Genomic DNA, 14,755 nt, shown 5'->3' with positions numbered 1-14,755 from the left:
ATTCTGTCGAAAGTTTTCCCCTTATTGCACTTTGATCTATTTACTTTGCTTTTTAATATCCCAGACACTTATATATTTCATATTAATTCATTGGTTGTATTGTATCCTGCTGCTCTGTTTTATATTCTACTAAATCTATTGCACCTTTCTTTACGTTTACTGTTCTGCATTTATCTCATCCATGGTTCATGTTTATAACTTTCGATGATAGTTCTACTATTTGAATTAATTCCTCTAGCTTTACTAATGAAGGAGCATATAATTTCAAATCATCCATGTATAGAATGTGTGTCAAGGTATAATTTGTTTGGTTGTCTCTGATTTGATACTCTATTTTCATCTAATTCAGTAAATTAAAGAGCAGATTTAAAGCTAGACAAAACCATCATGGGCTTAGAGAGTCACTTTGTAAAATTCCTTGCAACACACACAAAATGCTGGAGGAACTCAGCAGACCAGGCAGCATCTATGGAAAAAACACCATCTGTACTTTTTTCCCTAGATGCTGCCTGGCCTGCTGAGTTCCTCCATCATTTTGTGTGTGTTGCTCAGATTTCCAGTGTCTGCTGATTTTGTGTTGTCTGTAAAATGCCTTGGTTTATTTTGATAATGGTGGGTCTTTTTTGGTTGTTAATAGATAAGGTTATTATATTACTCCAAGCTTCAACAGATGTTGCACTCTTTACCACACTATCCACTTGTGTTGCCACTTTCAGGGAGCTATAGACTTGCATCCCAAATTCCTCTGTACATCAGTGCTTCTAAGGGTACTACCATTTACTACATACTTTTCTCCTACATTTTGCCTCCCCAAGTGTATCACCTCATAGTTGTCCAGATCAAATTTCACTTGCCATTTTTTGGCTTGTATTTTCAACTGATCTATTCCCACTGTATCATTTGAAAACTTGCCTCACTGACCACAGCCATTCTAATTTTTGTGTTATTTTTACAGTATATGTCACAAACAGCAGAGGTTCTTGCTGATCCTTGCGTAACAGCACTGGTCACAGACCTGCTGTCAAAATGACACCACTCCACCGCTATCCTCCGTGTTCCACAGGCAAGGCAATTTTGAATCCAATATACCATGTTTCCATAGATCCCACGTGTCTTAATCTTTTGGATAAGTTTACCATAAAAAACCTTGTCAAATGCTTTATTAAAGTCCATGTAGACAAATTCTACCACCCTATCCTTATGAATTATCTTCTTCATCTCCTCAGAAAACTCAGCAAAGTTTGTAAGACATGACCTCCCCCACACAAAGATAAGCTGACACGCCCTAATAACGCCACACTTCTCCAGACGTGTGTAAATCCTATCCTAAGAATATTCTCCGATAACATATCTACCACTGGTGTAAGCCCTCCTCTTGTCTATTATTTCCTTGTTTGTCTTCAGTGCCCTAATTAAGTATGCTTCTTTCTTATACATCATAGAACTCTGAGTAACTAGAGGTGGTGCTGTTAATAGTATTATAATTCAGAAGTACTTTTAATTACTCCTATGTTCTATCTGTGGACTTATGGTTTTTTATGATTCTAGAAGATCTTTTTTTTAAATTTTTCATTCAGAGAACATCCAAAATATCAGCAACTGTGTAAACTTGAGCAAAAGACAAAAAGAGAAGAGAGATCAGCTATGGTCCTTTCGCTTGATAGATGACTATTATTTCTCTCCACAGGGGACTAGAGTATTGTGTGTGGGAGGGAATTAAAGGAAAAGAAAATAGTTTAATTTCCAAAAGATTTCAGATCTCTAATGTTATTTAGATATTTTTGTGTTGACATGTTGTATCTTATAATTGAATGGATGTGCTCCTCACAGTGAAATCTTATTCTAACAATAGCATAACCATATGTAGCATGATCACAAGAAGTAACTTGCAACATTGAAAACAATAGACTGACAGATCAGTATCGTATTGAACCGATCTCAGTTTTTCAGACACCACACCAGTAATACAATGGATAAGTAAATGTTTTTTATCCACTATTGGGTTAAGATAATAAAGATCCTTTTAAAATCACAGATGACTACTCATCGTATGTGTGCCTAGTAGTGTCCAGATATGAGCCTAGATATCCTTTCTGAATTTGAATATGTCCTCACCTAATGATGACATATGTGCATTTTTCCAGAAGTCCTAAGAACCCAGTAAGTTTGGGAAGTTCTGCTAAGTTACCCTCCTCTCTTTAAGTAAAAAATACTGAAGGACTTAGTTCCAATCATATCGCCACCAAAAGATTTTATGCTTCTGGGGACACTATGTGATAAACTTAAACAAATTGTATGATATATAAGATAGAATGTTTTTGGTGGAAATTAGGACAGATTGAACTGATGCAATTTCGCTCGCTGACATGAAGTGCATGGTCTTGGACTTCACTGCTGTGATTCCAGCACAATAAATATTCGATGTTATTTGGTATGGTGAAGAGAGGAGAGTGGTGCAAATCAGAGATAACAGTCCTCTTCAGGGACAGAGGTGAAATCAGTGAACAAGTTACATTATTTAGTTTCTAGGTCACAGGAGCTCCCTTTAATCTGGAAGTAATACATATATATTTTTTAAAAAAAGGCAAAACTCCAGTTGCCACAATATAACTATTATAGCTAAATTAAGTGACAAAAGCATTTTAATAAAGTATGTTTCCCATCAAAATAATTTGTCTGGTGTTTACAATTCTGTTTACTTTGAATAAGACATCTGTATGTAATGAGATAATTCACTGCTGTAGCTACACGACTAACCCACAGATGTGTATCAGGTGTTTATAAGAAGATGTTTCTCCAGGCAGTTTCCATACATCTTACATTTGTTAAGAAACACACATTGTCCTTTGAACACTAATATCATCTGAATAAACAACCATGCTACATATTGAAAAATGGTGTGCAGATGTTCACTAATTATTACAAGCCTGAGAACAGAATCAAAATCCTATTCTTTACTAACAACTTGTAAAGTAATCAAAGCAACACTAACACATGAAAAATTACTCCAGAAAGAGCATTAACACTAAAACCAATAGACAAAACTTACCACTACAAGAAAGAAATCCAGTAATGTCCAGACATTTGTAAAATAGTCTGTTAAGCCAAGTCCCAGTACCTTAACAATCATTTCAAAATTGAAAAAGAAGGTGTAAAAGTAATCCAGATACTTCAGTGCCAGCTGGACTTTTTCATCTTTTTGCAAATATTTGTCATCTAATGTCTACAAGGATAAAGAAGATATTCTTAAACATATTAACTTTACCAATATAATACAAATTTAGTTAGGACTTTTGAATTCAAAAGTCAAATAATTTCCAGAAATCTGAAATAAAAGTGGAAAATACTGGTAATACCCAGCACATTTGGCAGCATCTATCGAATAAAAAGCATTGTTAATATTTAAAAGATAGCAGATTTACTCAAATCTTAATAGGCAGGAAGTGTGATAGCACAGGGTGAAATGCTCCAGTTTACTGCTGGCTCTTGAACACCTACTCTGCGCCAGTGGGCTCCACCTGGAGTTAAACAGGGCAACACAGACTTCCTCAGATTTCCTTCTCAGACTAGGATATCTGTCTGCTGAATCCAAGCCAGATTAGTTCTGGTGCAAATTATCAAGGTCCAACTGAAAATTAGTGGGAAGGAAGGGCTGCTGTGACAATGTGGTTGACTTTTTAAATCTAATTTAATTCAGTTGGTTTAAAATGTTTTGATATATTATTTAAAGCATATTTTAATAGTTCTAATCTTTAAAATGCTTGTTAAAAATAGCTCCTGACTGCTTTTGAATATTTGAAAATGTTAAAAATATGTAAATGACAGCTTTGACATCTGGTGAATTGGGGATGCAACCTATCTGTCAGTCAATGACACCAATATCAGGTTTATTATCACCGGCATGTGTCGTGAAATTTGTTTCTGAAGGTGGAGACACTTTGTATTCATGCTTAGAGACTCTGCATTCTGCAGCGCCTGGCTAATCAACTGGGAGCTAGCCTCCTAGAGAAGATTGTGCTCATGAACACACTGGAGGAAACACCATGAGCAGGTGGGCCAGTGACTTCAGGTGGCTCACTAGCCAATAGAATCTATGGCCCAATATTACAGTAATCAACGTGATCAGAAATGTATCACACTACAAAACTGACAATTACATCTATAAGTGCCAGCAAATGCGTATGTTCTGATCTTGATGGACATAGCCCACTGCATTCCAATATATGAGACCCACTGGGAAAATCTGTTTGCTAAACCTGTGTCAGATTAAACCTATTGTAAAAACAGCACGTCCAGTTATTTCACTGGAGATGAACAGCTGTGAGATGGAGGGGGCAAGCAGATTTGTTTTGAACTTATTAAGTTAGTTTTAATGTAAATTGTTTAAAATGATTCAGATGTACTGTACTTGTTTGTTTTTAATGATTTATAATTGTCTGATGTACATTTTATTAGATGGCATACTAACATACAAAGTTTGTATTTCACACTGAGCAGAAATAGAATGTTGCATGTTTGATGTGTGAGAAACCCATTGTCCTACTGGGATCTTCAGTGCTTGCCCAATACCAGCTGATTGTAAGGTGATAGCATGCTTGCTGTCTCATAAAAGATTACTACACAATTTTCCAGACCATTGATGTTGTACTGGAGCACATAAATTTTTCCCCATTATCTTTGAGATGTATTGTATACCATGAAAATCAAGGGACCTAGCACCACATGCTGCAGAAAACCACTGCTTCTGATCATTATTCTTCCTGCTACAGAGCCAGTTTTAGGTTCAATTTGGATCACATGGACTTACATGTCCGGTTGGTGTGCCATATGGGACTTATCCATGTGGAATATGTCATGTATTGTCCATATCAATCCTTGTTATCTTCTGAAAATATTTTAATGACAGTCACAAACAACCTTCTCTTAACATGCTGATTAGTCAGATTTTTCTTTTAATATTTACTAACCACTGATGTTCAGTTGACTGCCCTATATCTTCATGTAGTATGGCTTTCTCCCTTTTTAATTAACAGTTACACAGAAGTAGATTTTAGGTTATTGAGCACAATGTCAGTAGCTAAAGAGGATTGGTAAATTATATTATGAGTCTGTTATTCCCCCCTTACTTTGCCTAAGACCTTGAGATAATTATTAATCTTACTTGACGTTTTGTTCACTGAAAAAAATTTAGACCCCTTGAATATGCCCACTATCCCTCAATGCTTATTGTGCATACAACTAAGTAGGCTGATTGTACAAAGTAGGATGGCAGTGTGAGTTGTGAGGAGAATGCAGAGAAGTTCCAAGGGGTATATGGGCAGGTTAAGTAAATGGGCAAGGAGATGCAGAATATAGTGTTTACTACTTTGACAAAAGAAGTTAATGCAGAGCATTTTTTAAATTAATGAGAAATAGAAAAATATTGGTTTTCAGACTGACTAGAGTATACTTATACACTAAACACTGCACAGTTAATGTTTAGTGTATAAGGATACTCTGGCCGTCTGGCACAACAAGCAATTAGGAAGGCAAACAGGATGTTAGCCATTATTTCAGAAGGATATAAGTACAAAAATGTTGCAATTATAAAGAACCCTGTGGAGAACTCTACCTGAAAAATTGTGTGCAGTTTGGGTCTCTCTACATTAAGAAGGATATACTGGTTACAGAAAGAGTTCAGTGAAACATGAGATTATGGAATGGGGGAATTGTCCTGAGAATTGTCCTGAGTTAATGGAGTAGTTAATTTATAATCTGCAGATTATTCAGCTAGTAAAGATAAAGAGAAAGACAAGGAAATCTTGAACAAAGAATTACCTTATCTATATACTTCTAGCTTTACAAATAACTTGTTACCAAAATAAACTTAAATATTTTATATGCCTTAAAAAGATTTTGCCAATTAATCTCACATCATTGAAATCCATGTTGTATACTGGCTAGCATTTTAAAATTTAGAAAAGGTGCAGACATATGAATAAAAGAGACAAAATGAGAGAAATACAATACAAATAAAGAATTCTATTTAGGACCAATATCTCAAGGTATTTTCTAACAAATGAATTTTGCAAATTTGAAAGGAGAAATTGTAGAAAATTACAACACAAACAATAACAAAGTCTTTGATTAGAAATTCAAGTTATAGTGGAGGTTTTGGAAATATGTTCAAAGCTGGTTTAATAGGATTAAAACTAACATTTATGAAAGGAAATCTCGCCGCAATGTAATGGACCAATTAGGACCAATGCCATGAAAGCAGCAGAAACGTCTTTTAATTTAAGTCTTTGATTTACATAAATGGAACTGTGTAAAACAGGCTTAAGTCTGATTTAGTGGGGATTTAATTTACAGTCTTGGCAAATGTGAATTTGAATTGACACCAGCATGAAATGTATTGTTGCATTCTTGTGAAAATCCGTACAGTTTGGCTGCTCTATATTGTGATAAAGAGGCCAACCCACAGTTGGCTCAGGATGCAATCCAGTTTAGAAATACCAGCACAAACTGGGTATTGTTCAAAAGCTGCTTATGTTCATTTACTAGCAACAGTGATTAGCTGTTAGATACCAAGCAGCTGCATGTTGTTTGTCTTCCTCAAAGATACAAGTACAATGGCAAGACTGCCTGCGAGAAGCCAACAGACATGTGTATGAATAGTTATGCCTGTAAGGACAATGCAATTTGAAGAATCTGTTTGTAATCTTTGTAGAAAAATGTTGCTTTGATGTGCATTTTGAAAACAGCCAGGTACACCTGATTGTATTTCAGTGCTTCAGCCAACTAACGACAAAAACAGCTTGGGCTGGAAATACAATTATGTGGGGTAATGTTTTTGTGGGCTCCAGAATTAAATTTTATCTGAAAATTACTTATGAATGTGATCAGGTACTTACTACATCTTTAATAACATCTGCAAAAATTAATTCCAGGTCCTCCATGTGTTTGAGGTATTGATGCATGTAAATCTCCAGACGTGTGCAGTAGCATTCAGCAACAGTCAAGGAATGTTTGAATTATACTTTTGCAATGTTCAATTCTGCTCCCATGCCTGCAGATTGCATGTGTCAGATGCAGAAACAAGACTTCATTCTGTAAATGAACTTATTTTGCATTACTGGCTGCCAGTAAGTGATCGTTAAGTTAGAAACTTGTCCCATGTATGAGTCACTTTTGGTCCCACCACTACCAGATTCAAATCATGGCTTCATTCTTGAATCTCCAACCCTCACCCACCTGATGTCCTTATCCAACATTTGTGGACTCAGTTTTCTCTAGCGGTAACTTAAACCTAACCCTAGGGCTGGGTCCATTGCAATTCCAAAAACTCAGTCAATGACCAACCTGAGAACCTTCAACCTTTCCACAATGAGGGATAAGCGTGCAAAAGGATCTTGTAGTAGCTGATCCTTGTGCAAGACATATAATTGTCAGAAACAGCAAAGAAAAACAAGTTATTCACTCACCTGCTTGGTGTGTCTTTTCTGGTACTGAACAAGTCAGTTTCAAGTGATAACCTGCACAATTAGACCATAAGATTTAGGAGCAGAAAGTGGGCCATTCAGCCCATCAAGTCTGCTCTGCCATTCAAAATGGGCTGACCCACTTCATCCAGTCATCCCCACACAGCTGCTTTCACCCCATACCCTTTGATGCCCTGGGTAATCAAGGACCTATCTATCTCTGGTTTAAATACACCCAATGACTTGGCCTCCACCACCACTCATGGCAACAAATTCCACAGATTTACCACCCTCTGACTAAAGTAATTTCTCTGCATCTCAGTTCTAAATGGACATCCCTCAGTCCTGAAATCGTGCCCTCTTGTCCTAGAATCCCCTATAACGGGAAATAACTTTGTCATAACTAATCTGTTCAGGCCTTCTAACATTCGGAATGTTTCAATGAGATTCCCCCTCATTCTCCTGAACTCCAGGGAATACAGCCCACGAGCTGCCAGACGTTCCTCATACAGTAACCCTCTCATTCCTGGAATATTCTTGTTAGATCTCGTTATAATTCTGTCAGTCAGTATTATAAATACTGGTGGGGAGTCCATAGCACAGAAACAGGCTCAACTATCCAGCTAGTCTGCACTGGAACACTCCACAAGAATTTCAAACTGCTAATAAATTCTTCAGCCATTTTCCTAATAATCACTCTCTTCCCTTTTCCCACATTTATTTTTTGTTGATATATACTGTACATTCTCTTTTAATATTTATTTTTTCGATATTTTGTTTCCCAGTATTCACTAAATCAGGGACTTACTGTGGTATCATATACAAATGGAAATTATTTCACAGTGAGTATTGAAAAGTTATTCGATAATGGGGAAATAAAACCAAGCCTGTGCCCTGATGTTAAGCTCATACAAACTTTTTCCATCATGAATGACTGGAGAGAGTTTGGTGAGAACTGCACTAATTACTTTTGCCCCTGTGGTGAACTACATATACCTGTCTGGACACGCCCCCCCGCTGACTGCTCCTGTGGCTCCTCCCACAGACCCCTGTATAAAGGCGATTGGAGGCACTGCTCCTCCCTCAGTCTCCAGGATGTTGTGTGGTGGGCTCTTGCTGCTAATAGTGCTCTCTCTTCCAGCTAATAAAAGCCTATCTCTCGCCTCATGTCTCCGAGAGTTATTGATGGTGCATCAATTTTATTAGCTGGAAGTTTAAAACATGGAAAGTATTTTACGTCCGGAAAAATTGGACATTGATCCTCAAGCCCCAGAAGCAGCTATTGCCTTTGAACTCTGGCTTGCATGCTTCCAATCGTACCTGGCAGAGATTCCCGTGACTGAGCCTGCTATCATGCACAAAATCCTCCTTTCCAAGGTCAGTCCAAAGGTATACTCCCTTATCAGGGACCTGCCGACCTACCAAGGGGCACTGGACGCCCTCAAAAGACAGTACCTGCGGCTGGTGAACACCGTCTATGCAAGACATTGCTTAACGACGCAGCGGCAGCGGGCCGGAGAGTCGAGCGCTGAGTTTGTCCGGGCCCTACAGACACTCGTGTGGGCCTGCGACTGCAGGGGACTGACGGCGGAACAGCATGCGGAGCTCCTGGTAAGAGACGCCTTCGTTACGGGGATCAGGTCACTGTACGTGTGCCAGCGGCTGCTGGAAAACGCCGATCTTACCTTACGCTCGGCGATTGAGCTGGCCGACGCACTGGAGGCTGCTCTGCATAATGACGATGCTGTCCAGCCGCGCGATCTCCCGCCGGCCCCGTGGACGCCGCAGACCCCGCAACCCGCCGGCGAGTCCACCTCGGCTGCTGCCACTCATGAGTCCGTGAACTCCCCCAACCCTCCCTGCAATCGACCACGGCTGCTGCCAGTCGCAAGTCCGTGCAGTGTTACTTCCGTGGACTCGAAAAGCACCCCCTGAAAACGCTGCCCGGCCCGAGAAGCTACCTGCTCCAGCTGCGGAAAGAAGGGCCACTTCGCCAAGGTCTGTAAGTCTAAACCACGAGCGGGGTTGAGCAGCGCCGCGTGTGAGGCATGGGGTTGCCATCTTGGTCGCCGCCATCTTGCCTGCCCGCCTCATGCAAGACATGGGGGCGGCCATCTTTGTTGGCGCCACCTCGCCACACCTCCAACCCATGGGTGCTTACCGGGCACCAATATGGCGATTCAACTCTGGCCTCTGTAACCCTCGACCAAAGCGCCCCACACCAGCTTGCAAGGTCAATGATGGATATCCTGGTGGAGGGGCACAGGACTAGCTGCCTGTTTGACACGGGCAGCACTGAGAGTTTTATTCACCCGGACATGGTGCAATGCTGTGGACTCGTGACACAGCCGGTAAGCCAGAGGGTCACCATGGCTTCTGGGTCGCATTCCACAGACATCCGGGGGGGTTGTGTAGCGACATTGGTGGTGCAGGGCACAGAATATCGGGACTTTGCGCTACTGGTCATGCCTCAACTGTGTGCGCCTGTGCTATTGGGGCTGGACTTCCAGAGCCACCTAAAAAGTGTGCCAATGGCATATGATGGGCCCCTCCCACCACTCACTGTCAGTAATCCTCAGTTTTGTGGGACTTCGTCATATACACCGCTACTGACCACACACACACACCGACCCGCACATCCCACCCAACACCATGCCGACAGCTGCACTACTGACACCACTTGCAGCCTCTCCACCCTCAAGATCCCTCCCCCACCGCTGTTCGCCAACCTGACCCCCGACTGTAAACCTGTGGCAATTAAAAGCAGGAGGTACAGCGCAGGGGACAGGGCCTTCATTCAGTAGGAGGTGCAGTGGCTGCTCAGGGAGGGGATCATTGAGCCAAGCACAAGTCCTTGGAGGGCCCAGGTGGTTTTTGTTCAGACCGAGCAGAAAAATAGGATGTTCGTGGACTATAGCCAGACCATCAATAGGTTCACGCAGCTTGACGCGTACCCCCTACCCCGCATCGCGGATATGGTCAATCAGATAGCTCAGTCCAAGGTGTACTCGACCATAGATCTGAAATCCGCTTATCACCAGCTTCCCATCCGCCCGGAGGACCGCCCCTACACCGCCTTCGAGGCGGACAGCAGACTCTATTGCTTCCTGCGCGTCCCCTTCGGTGTCACGAATGGTGTCTCCATCTTCCAGAGGGAAATGGACTGGATGGTGGACCAGTGCCAACTGAAGGCCACATTTCCATATCTGGATAACATCAACATCTGCGGTCACAACTGGCAGGATCACAACACCAACCTCCAACGATTTTTCCAAGTGGCCAAAGCTCTGAACCTTACTTATAACAGGGACAAGTGTGTGTTTGGAACCACCCGACTCGCTATCCTTGGGTATGTCGTGGAGAATGGGGTCATTGGCCCTGATCCCGACCGTATGCGCCCCCTGTTAGAACTCCCTCTTCCCACCACCCTCAGAGCCCTCAGACGGTGTCTGGGCTTCTTTTCCTATTACGCCCAATGGGTCCCTCATTACGCAGACAAGGCCCGCCCCCTGGTCAAGTCCACTGCATTTCCCCTCTCTGCTGTGGCCCGCGCGGCCTTCAGCCGCATTAAGGGGGACATTGCCAAAGCAACGATGCATGCGGTGGACGAGACCATTCCCTTCCAAGTAGAGAGTGACGCCTCCGACTTCGCGCTGGCTGCTACCCTCAATCAGGCAGGCAGGCCAGTAGCATTCTTCTCTCGTACCCTTCAAGGCCCTGAACTTCGGCACTCCGCGGTGGAGAAAGAAGCCCAGGCCATAGTGGAAGCTATTAGGCACTGGAGGCACTATCTCGCCGGCAAAAGGTTCACCTTGCTGACCGACCAGCGCTCAGTTGTGTTCATGTTTAGCAACCAACAGCGGGGCAAAATCAAAAATGATAAGATTTTGCGGAGGGGAATAGAACTCTCCACCTACAACTATGATATCCTGTACCGGTCTGGAAGGCTTAATGAGCCCCCGATGCCCTATCCCGGGGAGCGTGTGCCAGCGCACAGCTTGACCAGCTATATGCCCTCCATGCACATCTTTGCCATCTGGGGGTCACCCGATTTTATCATTTCATGAAAGCCCGGAACCTGCCTTACTCCCTTGAGGACATCAGGACGATGACCAGGGACTGCCAAGTCTGCGCTGAGTGTAAACCGCACTTCTACCATCCTGAAAAGGCACAACTTATCAAGGCCACCCGCCCCTTTGAGCGACTGAGTGTCGACTTTAAGGGCCCCCTTCCCTCCACCGACCGCAATATCTACTTTCTCAACATAATCGACGAGTACTTGCGGTTCCCCTTTGCCATCCCCTGCCCCGATACCACTGCCACGTCCGTCATAAAAGCCCTGCGCCAGCTCTTCACTCTGTTCGGATATCCCTGCTATATCCACAGTGATAGAGGGTCCTCCTTTATGAGTGACGAGCTGCGCCAGTACCTGCTGGCTAGGGGCATTGCTACTAGTAGGACCACGAGCTATAATCCTCGGGAAAATGGACAGGTGGAGAGGGAGAATGCCACAGTGTGGAAGGCCACAATTATAGCCCTTAAGTCAAAGGCATTCCCGGTCTCTCGCTGGCAGGAGGTCCTCCCCAAGGCACTCCACTCCATCTGCTCCCTGTTATGTGCCTCTACCAATGCCACCCCTCATGAGCGCCTCTTTTCTTTTCCCAGGAAGTCTGCCACTGGGACCACCCTACCAGCTTGGCTGACATCCCCAGGGCCAGTGCTGCTCCGGAAACATGCAAGGAGCAATAAATACTCTCCGCTGATCGAAAGGGGTCACCTACTACATGCGAACCCCCAGTATGCCTACGTGGTCTTACCTGATGGGTGGGAGGACACGGTCTCCGTCCGCAACCTGGCGCTCGCAGGAGCAGCAGACCACTACCCCGAACACTCCATGGTAACTATGAACCCTGTACCCACCGTGGTGTATACCCACCTGACACCGCGCACACCAAGCCCTACACAGACTCCTCATGACACTCCCATACCGGGCGTCTCGCACACGCATGAGGGATCACTGACGCCTAATGGGCTTACACCTCAAGTCAGGCCGGAACCAGCACAACCACCGTCTCCGGTGCAATCACCGCCGGTGCTACGTAGATCGCAGCGACAGACTCGACCACCTGATAGACTTAACCTGTAAATATACTTGTAAGAAACTTCGCCCCATGGGGACTCTCTTTTAAAACAAAGGGGGGGGGTGAATGTGGTGAACTACATATACCTGTCTGGACACGCCCCCCCCCCCCGCTGACTGCTCCTGTGGCTCCTCCCACAGACCCCTGTATAAAGGTAATTGGAGGCACTGCTCCTCCCTCAGTCTCCAGGATGTTGTGTGATGGGCTCTTGCTGCTGACAGTACTTTCTTCCAGATAATAAAAGCCCATCTCTCGCCTCACGTCTCCGAGAGTTATTGATGGTGCATCAGCCCCTTCTTAGCCTAGGCGCACAGGGAATGATTCTGTTGAAATTATGATTGCTTCAGCCATGATTGGTAAACTCTGCACTCAACAGCAAATACCCTTATACTTCATATTGTGCAGTTTCATTTGAGCTCCACAGTTACCAATGAAACACCAAGGTAGAACAGTGAGTCATCAACACATCAAGAATAATCTGTGAGTAAATGACTTGTCTTTCAGAATCAGGTTTAACATCACTGGCATATGTCATGAAATTTGTTGTTCTGCTGCAAGAGTACATTGCAATACATAACAATAAAAATGGTAAATTGTTACAGTTCTTCCTGTTGTTTTCAAAAGAACAAGATCTGATTATTACCTTATTACCTGAATTAAAATTAAGCAAGGTCTAAGATTTCTGGGTATCAGTTAAGGCTTACTATTCCGATTTCTTTTGCATTTTAAGATTAGATGGATGTTTGCAGTTAAGACATGAGTAAGCATGTGATTAGATGACAGATGAAAGCACAATAGGTTGGCAGAAAATACAAACAGAAAGCTACATCAGATCTGTGATCTTTGTTGGTGGATGTTAAAGATGAGCACCATAATAGAATTTTCTTTAAATATGTTAGTACTTACCAGGGTCATCGTACTCAAAAGTATGACAAATAATACACTTCCATCAAATACTCGATTATTCACCACTTTGAACATCAATGTCCTCACTTCCAGAAAGATTTCTGCCAAGAATGTACTCCTAATTATATTGCAACAATTGCACTTCTCATTGCAAATGGCTGGCAAGCAGGGTTGCATTATCTTAGTCTCTGCTTTGGGTTCCTCGTCCTCAGCTTCTTCCACAGAGGATGCCTGTTTTTGATCTGCTGCTTTATTATCTTCACAGACACGCTTATCATTGATTTGTTTTTCTTTTTCTAGACTATTCATGTTCACAGATGGAGATACCTGTTCACTTTCCATTTCTTGCTGCATTTCTTCCAAAGTCTCCAGCTTTTATGAGAAAAAAAAGCGTCAGACATTTTTGTCTGATTGCAAACCCTTAAATACTAATTCTTAAATGTCTATTCAATGCAATAGGATGCAACATACTCTGTATTCATGGAATTTAGGAGTGAGACAAAATTTGAAAATAATAATAGTGCTCAGCAGGTTATGTAGAATCTATGGAAGGAGAGAAAAAGAGTCAACATTTCAAGTCAATTACCTTTTATGAGAATAGTAACAAAAAGGATTAACAGTCTGAAATGCTGGGAGTAACCTTAGTCCCAAAAAGATATGGTCTCGGTCAAGTGGAATAGAAACATTCTAAGAATCTCTAATCTGAGTTCAACCCACCTCAAGACCACATACTTCCAGTTTTAGTGGAGTCATTAGACATCCAATATACTCCCAGATGATGGGCTGCACAGTCAGGTATTTCAACGATGCCATTGTTTTCATATTTAAACAGTTTTGTTGTTTGATCATGGCTGGTTGGTTATTACAAGACTAACTCAAGGGAAGCAAGGACTGTCACCTATTCTGGCAATGCTTGTGAACCTGGAGAAGTCTGAGACATTTAGTTGTCCACAGAGGCCTTTGAAGACCTATTGCCCCCTTCATGACCAATCCTATGCAAATAAGATTACTCCTATCGTTTTCATGTGCTTTCAAAAATAAGTTTCATGCATGATCTCAGCATCAAGGAATGTCTGATATTTTGGATCTAACTTAAAATCTGGTTCACACATGGCAACTTGTATATTCTTAATAAGTTCACCATATCTGACTTCCTGTCCCCAGTTTATCATATCATATACTGTGCAATGATCATTTTCAAAATTTATTGGAACTTTTCCTCTACTGGTCTAGTTACCTTTATATTTA

The 14,755-nt window shown here is 42.3% G+C and overlaps 1 protein-coding gene across 1 annotated transcript in view; it reads right to left on the bottom strand.

Annotated features, from left to right (window-relative positions):
• Window positions 1–14,755, bottom strand: part of LOC140738144 (sodium channel protein 1 brain-like) — a 138,336-nt gene that overhangs the window by 59,210 nt on the left and 64,371 nt on the right. Inside the window, exons 9-10 of the mRNA XM_073065287.1 lie at window positions 13,508–13,879; window positions 3,041–3,223 (exon numbers count right to left, since the gene is read on the bottom strand). Of these exons, the coding sequence (XP_072921388.1) occupies window positions 3,041–3,223; window positions 13,508–13,879 (555 nt within the window). The remainder of the gene's footprint in view (window positions 1–3,040; window positions 3,224–13,507; window positions 13,880–14,755) is intronic.

The sequence above is a fragment of the Hemitrygon akajei genome, chromosome 13, assembly GCF_048418815.1.
Source record: "Hemitrygon akajei chromosome 13, sHemAka1.3, whole genome shotgun sequence".
Taxonomy (NCBI): Eukaryota; Metazoa; Chordata; class Chondrichthyes; order Myliobatiformes; family Dasyatidae; genus Hemitrygon; species Hemitrygon akajei.
The sequence above is the reverse complement of the archived record's forward strand: the minus strand, read 5'-3'. Positions and strand labels throughout refer to the sequence as shown.